This window comes from Lycium ferocissimum, chromosome 10 (assembly GCF_029784015.1).
Source record: "Lycium ferocissimum isolate CSIRO_LF1 chromosome 10, AGI_CSIRO_Lferr_CH_V1, whole genome shotgun sequence".
Taxonomy (NCBI): Eukaryota; Viridiplantae; Streptophyta; class Magnoliopsida; order Solanales; family Solanaceae; genus Lycium; species Lycium ferocissimum.
In genome coordinates, this window is record NC_081351.1 from 21536309 (window position 1) to 21551610 (window position 15302).

General features: G+C 34.9%; 2 protein-coding genes across 2 annotated transcripts; one reads left to right on the forward strand and one right to left on the reverse strand.

Annotated features, from left to right (window-relative positions):
* The first annotated feature begins 4048 nt into the window (after positions 1-4048).
* On the forward strand, positions 4049-10075 carry LOC132032795 (uncharacterized). Its single transcript, XM_059422523.1, has 4 exons — positions 4049-4805; positions 6703-6852; positions 7137-7817; positions 8735-10075. Exons 1-4 carry the CDS (start codon positions 4461-4463, stop codon positions 9815-9817), a joined length of 2259 nt encoding a protein of 752 aa, XP_059278506.1. The 5' UTR covers positions 4049-4460; the 3' UTR covers positions 9818-10075.
* A 3540-nt stretch (positions 10076-13615) lies between these two features.
* Positions 13616-14868, reverse strand: LOC132035189 (uncharacterized protein At5g39865-like). Its single transcript, XM_059425477.1, has one exon. It carries the CDS (start codon positions 14564-14566, stop codon positions 13802-13804), a length of 765 nt encoding a protein of 254 aa, XP_059281460.1. The 5' UTR covers positions 14567-14868; the 3' UTR covers positions 13616-13801.
* Between the last annotated feature and the right edge of the window lie 434 nt (positions 14869-15302).

The following is a 15302-nucleotide window of genomic DNA, read 5'->3' on the forward strand; positions in this document are numbered from 1 at the left end:
CAGATTTAATTATTTCTTCATGTATATATAGTACATTTTTCTAGTGTTAATTTTTTTTATTTTTTGAATCCTATCTTTTGTTGAAAATTCTGCAGCTGTCGTCCGAGCTAGATCCTCCAAAAATGCACAGCTGTTGAAGAATCTGATACTCCCCACAATATTTTTGAATAATATGATCAAAATAGCTTTAATTACCCTCTAATCGGAACTTTCTGATGCGGATCCAAATTAACCAGACCTCATCATAATGGATACCAAATATTAGAAAGTAAAAAATATCGTACTTTATGTTAATTAATGATATGTTGTAGATTTTTCCACGATAGATTGCAGATTGTGTCTTAATTAATTCCAACCATTATTATATAGTTCAATAAAATTATAAAAATTATGCTTCATGCATTTCGTGTTCCCTATTTCATGCAAGCGGTGACGTACCAAATGCATGTTTCTCTTTGAATTCGTCAATTTTCATTAATAAAAAAACTGAAATGTCAAAAACAAGATGCTTAAAATTTTTACGCAAATTAAAAATATATATAAAAAAAAAAGAGTGTAAATATCTAGGGTTTAGGAGCCAATTAAACCGACATTTTTTTTTTCACACTCTCTCTCTCGCATGGTGCTCCTAATAGCTAGTCTAAAAAAGATTATTTTATTGTTTTAACTCTTTTAAAAATCCAACTGATGAACATAACCTCTTACTCCTTTTTTGTTTTTGTTTTTTGGGAGAAACATTAACATAATTGTCTGTTAACCAATTAATTAAGCAATTTCAGACCATGCTTACTATTATTGAAAGTACTTATTCCCACCCGATATTTACTTGGGAGTAAATACGGGATACATAGAGTATAAGCTTTTTCCCTACAAATTGTAGTAATTAATTCACAATACTAATACACTTTATTACACATTGAATTTTGAAAACCAGATCGAAATATAGTTATTTCTTTGCATGTACGTAATAATCATCAATAAGTAAACTTTAAATTTTCCATTTAAACACTTAAATGTGAGTTAATTTTTTCTCTACTGCTGTTAATTATTTCTAAAAACACTAGCAAACTATATTACACATTGACTTTGCACACCATGTCGAACATATGGAGTTATCTCTTTGTATGTACGTATACGTAATACTCATCAATTAACTAAGCTTTAATTATTCTGTTTATACACTTAGTGCAAGTTAATTTTTTCTCTACAACTGTTAAGTATTTCTAAAAACACTAAGAAACTATATTACGCATTGATTTTGTACAGTATATCAAAGATAATGGTAATTGCTTTGCATGTAAGTAACATGTATTAAGGAGTAATTAAGCCCTAATTTTCTCTTTATGTACACTAACTTCTAGATTGCAAAAATATGTTTAAACCACTTATCTAGTCATTTATAGATTCAGACAATCAATATACTTCATTTAATTACAACTTTGTCTTCACGTAAGTTTTCACCAAACAATGTCTATATCCTCTTTTTTTTTCTTCTTGGTTTACACTTGATATCCAGTAGGGGCGGAACTAGGGTCACAAAGGCTTAATTTGAACCCCTTCATTGAAAAATTAAATTGTATATACAATTTGAATTTGATCCCCTTCATTGAAAAATTAAACTAAGATATACAATTTGACCTCAATAACAATAATCTTCTATCACCATAACAATTAAATTTTCTTTTTATGTTATATTATATGTTCAACGTAACATTGTACTATAGCAGCCAAAAGATATCCGAACAAACAACGTTCTCACAGAGAGGTTTGACTGTGTAAAGTTAAAATTATCTTTTATTTATATATTGTAGATGTTGAATTCTTTGACGTCCCCTAGTATATATTACGGTTCGGCCACTAATGTCCAACAATATTCATTTTGGGCTCGATTAATTAGGTTTTGTGCCGAAAAAATCTACTTTGAAAATAAAATGCTCCATATAAAAAACTTCACTGCAACATTCGAATTTAAGATTTCTGACTAAGAATAGAGAAATTATCAAATCTGATCACAATGTTTAGTAGTATTTTTTTATTTTCTTATAATAACTAGAAACAATTACTATCAAAATTATCTCAATGTAGAAAACTTATGAGCTAAGAAAAATTAGAACAATAAGTGAAATTTTCAAAAAGTTAACTTAGCAATTGTCAGACAAAACACGCATTAAGATGATCCACAATGCGACCACATCTAAGGAATGTGATGTATGCACTAGACATCTTAACGTAACACAAGTATTAGTGACTGCTTCCACAAACTCGTGACCTATACCTTTAGAAAAACACATTATGAGAGAAGGCACCAAGAATTTTCCATGATTTCAACAAACCTAATCTTTGATTATCTTGACCATCAAAAAGAAAACTAGAATGCAAGTCAACTCCTTTGTTCCCACGCCGTTTTATTCGCAATATCACAATCAACACTTTCACCGACCCACTACCCCTTCTAACCACCCACCCCTCACGAAGTATATCTAAGGTTGTTTATAGTGGGTGGGTCCATCGATTTAAGTGTGTTCAAGATTTAAATTGTATTTAACTAAAATAATTTTTAACCTTTATATTGTACGTATTATTTTTTTATATATACAGTATAATTTTACAAGAATGAGTGTTCAACTGATTACCATTTAAGTTTACCTGCCAATTGCTATGCTATCATTTCTCACAGGACCATCAAAATTGTGACGACGGTAAATAACTCTTCATCCATAATTAATATTTTTTTCAATAAGATCATCAAAAGATTACAATCAAGTGATAAGTAATTCTTCATCCATAATTAGAAGTAGTTTTTCATAAGATCATCCAAGATTGTAACAAATGGTAAGTAATCTTTCATTTATAATCACAAGTGTTTGTCACAAAGCCATTAAAAATTTGACTGTTGGTAGATAATCCTCCATTTATAATTTGAATTGTTTTCATAAAATCATTAAAGATGGTGATCGACGGATCATGGATGGTAAGTAACTTTTCCATTCATAATCAAAAGTGTTGTTCATCAAATCATTAAAGATTGTGACGGGTGATAAGTAACTCTCCATCCAAATAAAAAATGATTTTTATAAGATCATTAAAGACTGTGACCGGTGGTATGTAACTCTTCATCCATAAGTAAAAGTGTTTTATAAGATCATCAAAATTGTGACGGGCGGTAAATAACACTCCACCCATAATCAATATTTTTTTTCACAAGATCATCAAAAAATTACGACAAATAATAAGTAATCTCCATCTATAAATAGAAATATCTTTCTTAAGATCATCGAACGTTATAACAAATAGTAAGTAATCCATCATTTGTAATTAGAAGTGTTTCACACAAAGTCATTAAAAATTGTGACGGTTGGTAGATAATCCTCTATCTATAATTAGAACTGTTTTTCATAAGATCATTAAAGATAGTGACGAATAGTAAGTAACTTTTCATCCATATTCAAAAGTGTTTTTCATCAGATCATTAAAGAGTATGATGAACGGTAAGTGTCTTTCATGCATAATCAGAAGTTTTCTTGTAATATTATAAAAAAATGTGATGGGCGATAAGTATTCCTTCATAATAACAAAACTCTAATTTATCTCTAAAAATAAAATATATGAAAAGTTTCAACACATATTAAATTAATTAAACTCAAAATTAGTATCAAAGAATGGCGCAAAATGTTTTTTCCTTAACTGTGGCGCCTGCTTTAAGCCTTGCATATGAAAAAATCGTTGGCAGGAAGCGCTTACCCCGAAAGGGCCCTACACGGTACAAATTCGGATATAGTCAGACTTTAATGCTGATATCGAACACCAGATAAAAAATAAAAAAACTCAAAACTGATATTGAACACCAAATAAAAAATAGAAAAAAAAAAAAAAAAAAAAGAAGTTTCCTCACAAGTACCCAAAACACACATCACACACTTGAAAACCTCGGCTTAAACTGCCGTAGCATTTGCTCTCTCTCTCTCTCAATATACATGTGTTATATATAAACAAACAAATACTATACAAACACAATATATTTGTATACTTCTCAAGGTACCTAGAAAACTTTAACGGCATATTCTTCTCTCTCTATATACTAGCTGTGTTTTCTTGGAAAATCATCAAGAGAACTTGAAAAAAAAATTCAATTTTTTCCTCTCTAAATCTAAACCTATGTAGTACTCATGGATCTTGAAAAAGGGTGTCAAAAAAAATCCATTTTTTGCTTGAAAAAACCAATCTTTTCCTCTAAAAAACAAAACCATATCCCTAAAAATTAAAAACCCATGTAGTACTCACTGATCTTGAAAAAGGGTGTCAAAAAAATCTATTTTTTTGCCATTTTTGCTTGAAAAAACCATTAATTTCCTCATAAAAACAACCCATTTTCCCTAAAAAAAAAAAACCCATGTAGTACTCACAAATCTTGAAAAAGGGTGTCAAAAAAATTTAAATTTTTTGTCATTTTTGTGTGAGAAATGGTGGTAAAAATGATGAAATGGCGACCATGGCCACCACTTATTTCAAAGAAATTTGATGTTAAGATTTTTGTAGGCAAACTTGAAAATTTGGTGGTGAATGATGTGTCATCTAGTGGTGGTGGTGTTACAGTGGAGATAAGGTGGAAAGGACCCCCAAAACTAGCTTTGAGTTCTTTTAGAAAAACAGTTAAGAGAAACTGTACTAAAGAGGAAAGTGTTAAAAATGGACCAAATGGTGTTGTTTTTGTTGAGTGGGATGAAGAGTTTCAGAGTTTGTGTAATTTGTCTGGTTATAAAGACAATGTGTTTCATCCTTGGGAAATTGCCTTCACTGTGTTGAATGTGAGAATTTTTTCCTTTTTTTATTCAGTTTTTAATATTTAATGTCTTGCCTTATATTGATTAGATCTTTTATGTGAGTAGTATCTTTTTATGTTTTAACTATGACTGGTTGAAGTTATGTTTGGAATGTTTTATATTTAGTCAAAGGAAAAGAGGAAAATGATGTGATCTAGTGAAAATGAGTCTTCATTATCATTTCTTGCCATATTTTGTGTGGATATGTTGGAAAATTATCTCAATTTTGTGTTTCTGTATTGAATGTGAGATTCTCAGTTTATCTTTAGTTCTTAGAAGTTTTCACTTTTTTTATTCAGTTTCATGTTTAGTGTCTTGCCTTGTATTACTTAGATCTTTTATGGAGTAGCATCTTTTGTGTTTTCTCTTTATGTTTTAATTATGACTGGTTGAAGTTATGTTTGGAAATGTTTTTAGGGGTTTTTTATTTAGTCAAAGGAGAAGAGGATAATGTATGATCTAGTGAAAATGAGTGTTCATTGTCGTTTCTTGCGTTATTTTGTGTGGATATGTTGTAAAATTTTCTCAATTTGTTTTTCTGTATTGGTGATTTGATTTTAGATGGACTGATGATAATCTGTAGAAATGAATGTTGTTATATTTTCTAATCATTCATTTTGTGCTGGTTGTTTGTAGAAAATTGTGCCTACAGCTACTTTTTTTAAAAATAGCTTTGAACGCTCTACCATCTGATATCTTGATAGTTTTTGGGGAAAAGTCTTATTCTTCAATCCATTTGAAGTTTGAATCAAGCCGAGTGGTAATGTGTTTGTTTGCTGTCGAAAGAAAGATTCTGGTAGTTGTGCTTACGTGGTCTGGGATGGAAACGGGGAAGTCAAGGAAAATTTTAATGGAATTTGTCGTTACGAAGCCGACGCATATTGAGATTTATGCTGTTGTTTCCAATTAGGCAGCGAATGCTATGGATGTTTGTCGTGTTGCGTCCATTGCTTAAGCTAAAATTTCCTCTTCCTTTCGATTATCTTAGTGATTCATTGGATGGATTTTTGTCGCCTTGCGTCCGTCGGTTGCCCTTTTTCACTAGTAAAATACCTACCTCTTTGCCTTGCTTTAAACGTGATAGTAAGGTTATGTTGGAAGACGGGAAACGAGATATGTAGTCTAATACATGGCTTGTCTTCTCTTTAATGGTTAAAGAAGACCTAAAGAGACGTTTTCGTCTGGAGTGAGGTTCGTTTTGTCGTTTACATCTCCCTCCTATTGTGCTCTAGAAAAGACTTGCAGACTTAAATACTAATCCATTTATGAAACTGAGATTTTGGAGATTGAACTAAGAAGAAGATAGATGACTTATTTTGTTTCTTCTGGATCGTTTGCTGCTTATAAGTGGTACTATGGTACCAATATTAGACACTAAGCAGTAGTCATGTTTATTTATATCGAATTATATGATGTTCCACATCGGATAAGTACATTATTTAGAGAGAGAAAAAACAAGAAAAAAGAAGGGGCGGTGCTCAGATTCATTCACATTACGTCATAGCCAACTTTAAAAAACTGTCTTCTAAATCAGTGCTGAATAACACCTGTGAACCCCATAATTGGGTTACACATGCGGGACGTTGTTGAATAATATAACATTCTATATCAGCTACATTATCATCGTACTAAGGGTTTATGCAGATCTTGACCTAATCTACACTTTGCCGTAAAGGGGATGGTCGGATACTCAAATTCTTTTAAATCTACATACGTATCTCGATTTTTTTATATTTGAACTGATTTATGGTTTCCACCAAATTTTATGTTTGGTCATTAAGGATGTAGATGCTATTTTGACTGTTTAGATTCTTATAGCTGGCATAACCATCTTTTGCTTTAGTTATTTGTTCATGGAGACTGATTCTTTTTTCTGGTCCAGGGTATAAATTCGAAGAATAAGGCACCTGTCGTTGGTACAGCTGTCTTAAACGTCGCTGAATTCGCCGCCAAGATAGAGGAGAAAGAATTTAAACTAAACATTCCTTTGGTAGTTCCAGGGGTTGCTTCTGAGACTCGGCCCACACTTTGTGTATGTTCCTTTTATTTCCCGAGTTAATTTCTTCATAACATGTTATTCTTACTACTACCCTCGTCGAAGAGTTGTTATTTTTAGGGGTTTTTTCATTTTTGGCCTGTCAACCGAAATTAATTATGGGCGCTAGTCAAGATATACAAAACCTGTACATCGATTATTGTATATTATATGTATATTTATTTAAAACCTATTCATTTGCTGACTATTATTCTTTTGAGCGGTCCAAAAATGTAATTATCCCTTATTCTTACTTGACTTGATCTCTAAATGTCATACAGATATCGCTTAGCTTGTCCGAACTAAGAGCTGCCCAAGAGTCAGCAGAGTTGGTTCAGAGGCCGCTAGCTCCCGTTCAATCTCCAACACAGTCCGGAGAAACTCTGCCAGTAGAAAAGGATGAGCTTTCTGCACTCAAAGCTGGCCTCAGAAAGGTTAAAATATTTACGGAGTATGTGTCAACTCGGAGAGCAAAGAAAGCTTGTCGAGAAGAAGAGGGTAGTGAAGAGAGATGCTCTGCGAGGAGTGAAGATGGGGAATACACTTATCCTTTTGATTCCGAGTCCAATGATGAGTATGAAGGAGAGTCAGATTCCGACTCCAATGTTAGGAAGTCATTTAATTATGGTCCATTGGCTTACGCGAATTGTGCAGGAGTTTCTTCTTTTCATTCTAGTACAAGGGTCAACGGTGAGGGTGGTGAGGATTGGGTTTATTTTAGCAACCGCAGATCAGATGTGGGCTGCTCGCAAACGGATGAGCAGATCAACTGTGCTTCTGATCTTGTAGTTTTGCAGAATTCAAAGCGAAGTATCCTGCCTTGGAGGAAGAGGAAGCTGAGCTTTAGATCCCCTAAATCCAAGGGGGAACCACTGTTGAAGAAGGATAATGGGGAAGAAGGTGGAGATGATATTGACTTTGATCGTCGGCAGCTCAGTTCTGATGAATCTCTGTCATTTGGGGTAAGATCTATAAGCCTCTCTTTTAACAGACGTTCCACTTCGTAATTTTGTCTGTACTAGTTATCCAAAGCCCAAATTTAGTATGTCTGGTCAGCGCAAACCACATTTCCATTTCTAGTATGTTGACTCAAATGAGAGTAGTTAGAATTTAGAACGTATAACTTAGGCAGCAATTTTCTCACCTTATACATCTAATGAGCCGTATGTTGCTTGGACTCGGGTGCGAGTATTCGATCCGGTTGCTGATCTAAAGGTCGGATTCCTCATCACATAAATTTTAGTATTCGGAGTTATTGATGCCAATAAATGTATATTACGACATAAAAAGTATATATTTCAATTAGTTAAAAGTTATTGAACTAAAACTAATAAAACTTCATTCTTTACGAATACCAATATTCTATTCTTATCTTGCATAAGAGAAAAACATTCTCATATAATGGAGGTCTCGGTTCAAACCCCACCGCCGACGGCGGGGAGATTTGCCCGGGTCGAGCTCGTCGTCGCACGGGGCTTGCCTAGTGCGGGTTATCTCTCCTGTGTGGTTTGCGAGCTATTACACAGGAGCTGGTTTACCCTGTGCTCACCCGAAGGGTAGCGGCTGCGGGTTCCCATGTCATCAAAAAAAATTAAAAAATACATGAACCGAAAAATCAAACCAAATACCCTATCAATCTATACTTCTCGGTCATAGAATGAGGCCAAATTACCCAAGATAAGTTGATCAAATCCAGTATGGATCCCACACCGTCACCCATGTTGTGTCTTCAGGGGTGCGGCTGGGATTTTGAAGAGTCCGGGCAACATAGAATGAGCCCATATTGGTGCTTGACACTGTCTCGAATTTATCTCATAAATCTGCTATGTTTAGGCCCTGTTATAATTTTCTTACAAGTAAATTTGATATTGACTAGCAGTGGCACAAGGTGGAGGAAGACTCGACCGCCAATCGATCTTCAGTATCTGAGTTTGGTGAGGACAATTTTGCTGTCGGCGCTTGGGAACAGAGAGAGATAGTAAGTCGGGATGGACACATGAAGCTTAAAACTCAGGTATTCTTTGCTTCCATTGACCAGCGAAGTGAGCGAGCTGCTGGAGAAAGTGCGTGCACAGCCCTCGTGGCCGTGCTTGCTGATTGGTTGCAGAACAACCGCGATCTCATGCCCATTAAGTCGCAGTTCGATAGCTTAATTAGAGAAGGTTCATTAGAGTGGAGGAAACTTTGTGAAAACGAAACATACAGGGAACGGTTCCCTGACAAGCACTTTGATCTGGAGACGGTCCTTCAAGCCAAAATTCGCTCGATATCCGTTGTGCCAGGGAAGTCCTTTGTCGGATTTTTCCACCCCGATGAAGGGATGGATGAGGGAGGATTCGATTTTCTGCATGGTGCTATGTCGTTCGACAATATTTGGGATGAAATTAGCCCTTCTGTCGGTGAACCACAAATCTATATTGTGAGTTGGAACGACCATTTTTTCGTCCTGAAGGTTGAAGCGGAAGCTTACTACATTATCGACACCTTAGGCGAGAGACTCTACGAGGGATGCAATCAAGCTTATATACTGAAGTTCGACAAGGATACAACCATCTATAAACAGCCCGGCCCTACTACAAATTCGACCGAAGAAAAACCTGCTGCCGATCATCAAAGTATTTCTACGATAGTTGAACCAATGCTTAGCGATGCTCCTCTAAGCAGTGAAACAGTGAACGAATCGGATGAACAGTTGAAGGTCGGGACCGCAGAAGAAATTATCTGTCAAGGCAAAGAGTCTTGCAAAGACTACATCAAGAGTTTTTTGGCTGCCATACCGATAAGGGAACTGCAGGCAGATATCAAGAAAGGTTTGATAACGTCAACCCCTCTTCATCACCGGCTTCAGATTGAACTCCACTTCACCCATTTACAACAAGAAGCACCCATAACTCCAGCAATAGAGATGGCGACGGCTGCACAAGAATCGCCTGCAGTTGCAATGACTGAGATCTCGGTGTAAAGTCTTTTAACTGTAAATTTAAGAAGTGAGTAGTTTCTAACTAGTTTTCGTTCTGTTAGCAACAGGGATGAATGGTGCTTTAAGAAGCATGCAAGCCCATGTTATCTCTTTCAAGTGGTTTAAGAGGATCTTTGTTTTTTCCCTTGCCATGTCTTTGTGTTGCATTAGAGTAAAGATAGTGTTAAGCTTCTATGGAAGCAAAAGTTTGTATATCAACCTTCTGTCTTGGAATTATAATAGTAGATGGTTTTTAACTTCTGAGCTTTGTACTATCACTGCATGCCTTGGTTATATTCTATATAAATGTTCTGAACATACTTGGTAAACATTAATTGCAGCCCTTATTTCTGAAAACGATTTGTGACTTCACTTTTAGTTTCCTAGGTGTTAAGAAAGTTAAATAGAAGGTTCTAAAGTTGGTTATCTGATTTATGTTGTATGGAAAAAGACGTTTTTCTTTCTAGACTAGATTGCATAGTAGGTTGAAATGGAGCAACGGTAAAATTGCATTTGTGTGATCTATAGATCACACGTTCGAGTTGTAAAAATCAGCCACTGATGTTGCATCTGAGTAGGTTATTTACATCACATCCCTTGGGGCTCGGTCCTTTCTTGGAACCTACAACCGTTCATGCTGTCGAATCAGCCACCGATTGTGACAAAATAGGCTGCTTACATCACATCCTGTTGCGGTCCAATCTGTTCTTGGATCTTGCGAATCGTTTGATTAATCAGCCATGCATTGATGTTTGCAGGTTTTGACATCCTCTATCCCTTGATCCTTGAGACCCTACGTGAACGTGGAATAAACTGTGCATCAGACTTTTTTAAAGTTCATAGTAAGTTATTCAATGTGCAGTGGATTTAATGAGAACTTTCTGCATTTTGTCACTGGATTGGATATTGACTGGTATTTTGTTTGGCTAGGTCAGAATCAGAAAAAAAGTTTGTGTTTCAGTTTGTAGTTTTGCAATGATGCTCAATACATGTGATTTTCCATGTTACTTTTTTAGCTGTAAAGTTGTGATCCTTTCTTCCAAATTTGTTCCTTGAGCACATGAAGATATTTTTTCTTCCGTGTTCAACTTTTAAATGATAAATCTCAACCTCCTAGCCACCCCCCCCCCCCAACCAACCAACAACCCACCCACACACAAAACCACCTATTCATTCACTCACATAAATTACTTTTGTAACGAAAAAGCCACTGAATTCTGGTTGAGTATCATAGAAAATATATTATTCTTTCCCTTTTAGTGACTTCCCTAAAATATGAGATTTAGAAAAAATTTGAGTAATTCTTTTGTTACAAATAATAGGTTATTGAATCTCTTGATACTTATTAGATAAAGCCGAGTGAGCTTTTTCGTAACAAGAAATAGTTTAGTACTTTGGTGCAATAAAGTAAAAGTTGAGTAACCATCCACGAATTTTTTTAATAATTTTTATTTCTATAGAGAAGGGTAGCATCCTAAGTGGGTTTAATATAGGCAGCCTACCCTTACGCAAGCATCAATAGTTGATTCTACGGCTCGAACTTATGATCTATAAATCACACAATATAACATCATCGTTGCTCCATAGTTCCATGATTATGAAGGAGGGAAAATGAATTTTGCACTTATGACCCAAGTTTTCTTATGTTTTGCTAATGTAGAAAATGTTACTGGCACTATGGAAAGTCTCAGAAGAATTTGATAGCAAAGTTCCAAGAAAGAATGGTTTTCCTATTGATTCCCTAAAGTGTATTAATGAATAATGATCACTACAAGTTGAGCAAATTCATTGGCAAATGAGCTTCTCTGAAATATTCCCATCATTAGAGTCCTATTAGAATATACTACCTAACTTTGGGAAATATGCCAATGCACTTGGACTGGGTCATTTTAGATTGAGAAAATCAGAAAAAGAAAGGTAAGGTATTGTATTTAAAGTGATTGAAAAGGACTGTTTTGGTTTTTGGTTTGGTGCATGCAAAGAATACTCTGGCATAAGAAATACTGGAGTCTGAACTATAGCAATTCAAATCAAAACTTCGTGTTTGGTTTTCTGTATAGTTCGAAAGGATTAAGATTCGAAGATATGCCTAATTCTTTAAAATTGCTATGCGGGTTCATCAATAATTTATACATATTTGACAAAAACTTTTAATACAAATATATGGATTTAGGACGAAAATTGTTTGGTTCGCTAAGGCTGGCTCCGCCCCTTGTGCCAAGATGTGCTGGAGTTTTATTTATAGAAATTTCGAACTCCAATATATGACGTTGACGTTTTTCCTTGTTTTAGATAGGAATATTTCATCCAATCTTATTTTCGTGTTAAAAATAGTTATTTATTAATTATATCTTAAACAGTGACTAAATATTAGAAACAGGTCTAAAAACTAGTCTCCCTTAAGGTCAATTGTCATAATATGTATGTTGCTATTGTGCCAATTCTATTCTGACATACTTACGTGGCAAAGGTTTTGACAAGAATTGTTCTCACATTAGCTATACGGTTTTGTCTTTTTATAAGCTCAATTGAATTAACGTCATCGTAATATACCTCTATCTCTCGAGATAGTGGATAAAGTTTACGTCTACCTCTCAACTCCCACTTATGAGATTTTTCTGTGTATGTTTTTGTTGTATCTTTTTTTTTTTTTTGCGCAGATTGCCCTTCATTTGGGGTGGTCTTTAATTTTTTCCCTTCAAATTGGCGGTCTTTAAGTTTTGTCCTTTCCCTGATACCTCGACATTGTGGCTTCGAACCCCAACTCAGTAAAAAAAAAAAAAAAAACGCAAGGAATTTTTTTTGCAAATCTTCCCATGCAAAGCGAAATTCTGCCTTAAGTATAAAAGTTAAAGACCACCATTTTGAGGGACAAAAATTAAAGACCACCCCAGCGAAGGACAATCCTGCAAATTTCCCTTGTTGTATTAAGCTATTCATTTTGCAACAGACAAAGCGTTATTAAGCCCATTAAGCTCATATATTTTGGATTGGGTATATTTCCTTATAGTGTCCACTGGACTTGAATGGCCGCTTGAATCCATAGTTCATTTAGTTTACACACGAGCCATGGCCAGGACTAGGAAGATAATGTTAAATTTATTCGTGGAGGCAAACCGAAGGAAGACCACCAATTTGAAAGACAAAAATTAAAGACCATCCCAAATGAAGGACAATCAGCGCAAAAACAAGTTGTATGAATATTCAGAATCGTTGAGGTTCTGCAAGTTGACTCGAACATCACTTTTATAAAAAGTAATAAATTAATGAATAAATATAGGACAATTCCCCATGAAATATATAAACTTAAATTAGCTAATGCTGAATTTACAATTTCAAATCCAAGCATATTCATTATTCATCCTTAAAAACTCAGACTCGAATATGATAGGATTGTGCGCATCGAACCTTCAGGTCCCATATCTTGGCCGAGTTCACCATACTTCTGCTTCCTACATTAGGTGGCTTAAAAGATTATAATACTCAGGTTTGAGATCTTTCGTTTCCAAGGAATGTGGATTTTCTCCACGCTTTAGTATGCTTTGGTATAGTTTCAAAGTTTTAAGCTAGAGCCTAAAGAATGTGACTCTATGATCGGTATAAAGCGCTCTGCCCAGCTTAGCGCATGGAAAGGGTAAGTCATTCTGTAACATATTAAGGATGGGGCACTTGACCAAAAAGGGATAGCCATAAACAGGGGAATCCATGAAATTAATTTAGTGATAATAGGAACATGATCAATATGCTTAACAACCCTCACAATAATTCTAAGTTAATCATAAACACAGTTTACACATAGTCAACACAAAGATTAATATATTTACAAGAGTATGGTCAATTAGCTTCAAACAGCATAGTTTACATACAGTCAACACTCAACATAAAGATTAATTTATTTACAAGAACATGGCCAGAAATTAGCTACAAACAGCATAGTTTACATATAGTCAACATAAAGACTAATATATTTACAAGATCATGGCCACATTAGCTACAAACAGGACACTTGATCAATCCATTTTCGTTACATTCTGGACATCGAATTCGATATCCATTAGTATCTTTCCCTTCTTGATCAATGATCTTGCAACATCCATGGCAACTCAAACACAAAACAAACCTAATCCCACAACACCCTTTACATGGAAAATTTGAAGAAATCAAAGGAATCCCATGTAAGAGTTTCTTTAAAATCCCTTGTTCATGAAATCCAACAACTTCATCAGCTCCACCAATGTGCCTACCTCTGATAAACAAACTTGGAGGGACTACTTTTCGACCAAAAATCCGCCATAATTCCTCTCTATACTCGACGTGTAAGGATACATCTCGCTCGTAGTAGACAACTCGAAAGCTTTCTAAGAGAAATCGGATCATGTTGCAGTCCTCGAACGTTTTTCTTATCCCCCTTAAGCTCGTCGTGTAAAAAATGACCACGTCTTTTCCTCCTGGTGGGCACTTGTATTCAAAATCATCCAAGCCTTTGTTTTCCTCCATGGTGTCTGATTCTTGAAGAGTAATAGATGTAGTACTAGAATGATGAGTTTCACATTCACATGTAGAAGTGTTTTTCATTTTGTCTTGAACATCATTTGCAAGATCGGACATAATGTTTTGACAAAACATTTCATTGTCATGTTGTGTATTTGTTGTTAGGTGACTTTGGAAGTGTTTGGTTGGATGATTTACTTGGAAAACTAATGTTGGAAAGGAATTGATTTTCCTTAGAATTCCTCCCTTGATGCTGTTCATCTCTTCTTTTCCTTTGTTTTCCTTCTTGTTGTTTGTTTCACTTGTAGACTGATTTAGCTATGCTAGTGTCCAACAAAGAAAGAGTTGGGCAACACTTTTGTCTACAACCAAATTTTGAAGGTATTGATTGAAGGTATTGATAGAAGGGGGATAGATAGGGACTTTAGTTGATTTTTCTTTTCTTGTGGTTGAAAAAGCAATGTACAAAAGGCTATTTGTTAGTAGCCTTTTGAACTTCTGAATGATGATAACTAACAAATTGGCAAAACGTACCCATAAAAAAAGAACATGTTCTAGAGCTGGTTCCAATTTAACATGCTCAAAAGCTTATTTAAATTGACCACACATCCATATGCGAAGGACTTCTCAGTAATTTCACTGAGTACAAATGGGTGACGTGGACCTTTATGATTGGTTTAAGCATTGGCTACGGGTTCATCCGAATCCAGTATTTTTATGTGAAGTGTAATATGTGATAATCTACTAAACTTTTAACAAATAGATCTCAACCCATAATTTTAAAGATGCAACAAGTTCAGTGCTAAGAACTCATTACCTGTAAAATCCTGAATTCACATCTATATGTGAAGGACTTCTAAGTAATTTTACCAAGTACAACGGCTAAGGTGGACGATTATGTAATTTTACCAAGTACAACGGCTAAGGTGGACGATTATGATTGGTTCAAGTCAGGTAAAATCCTGAATTCACATCTATATGTGAAGGAATTCTAAGT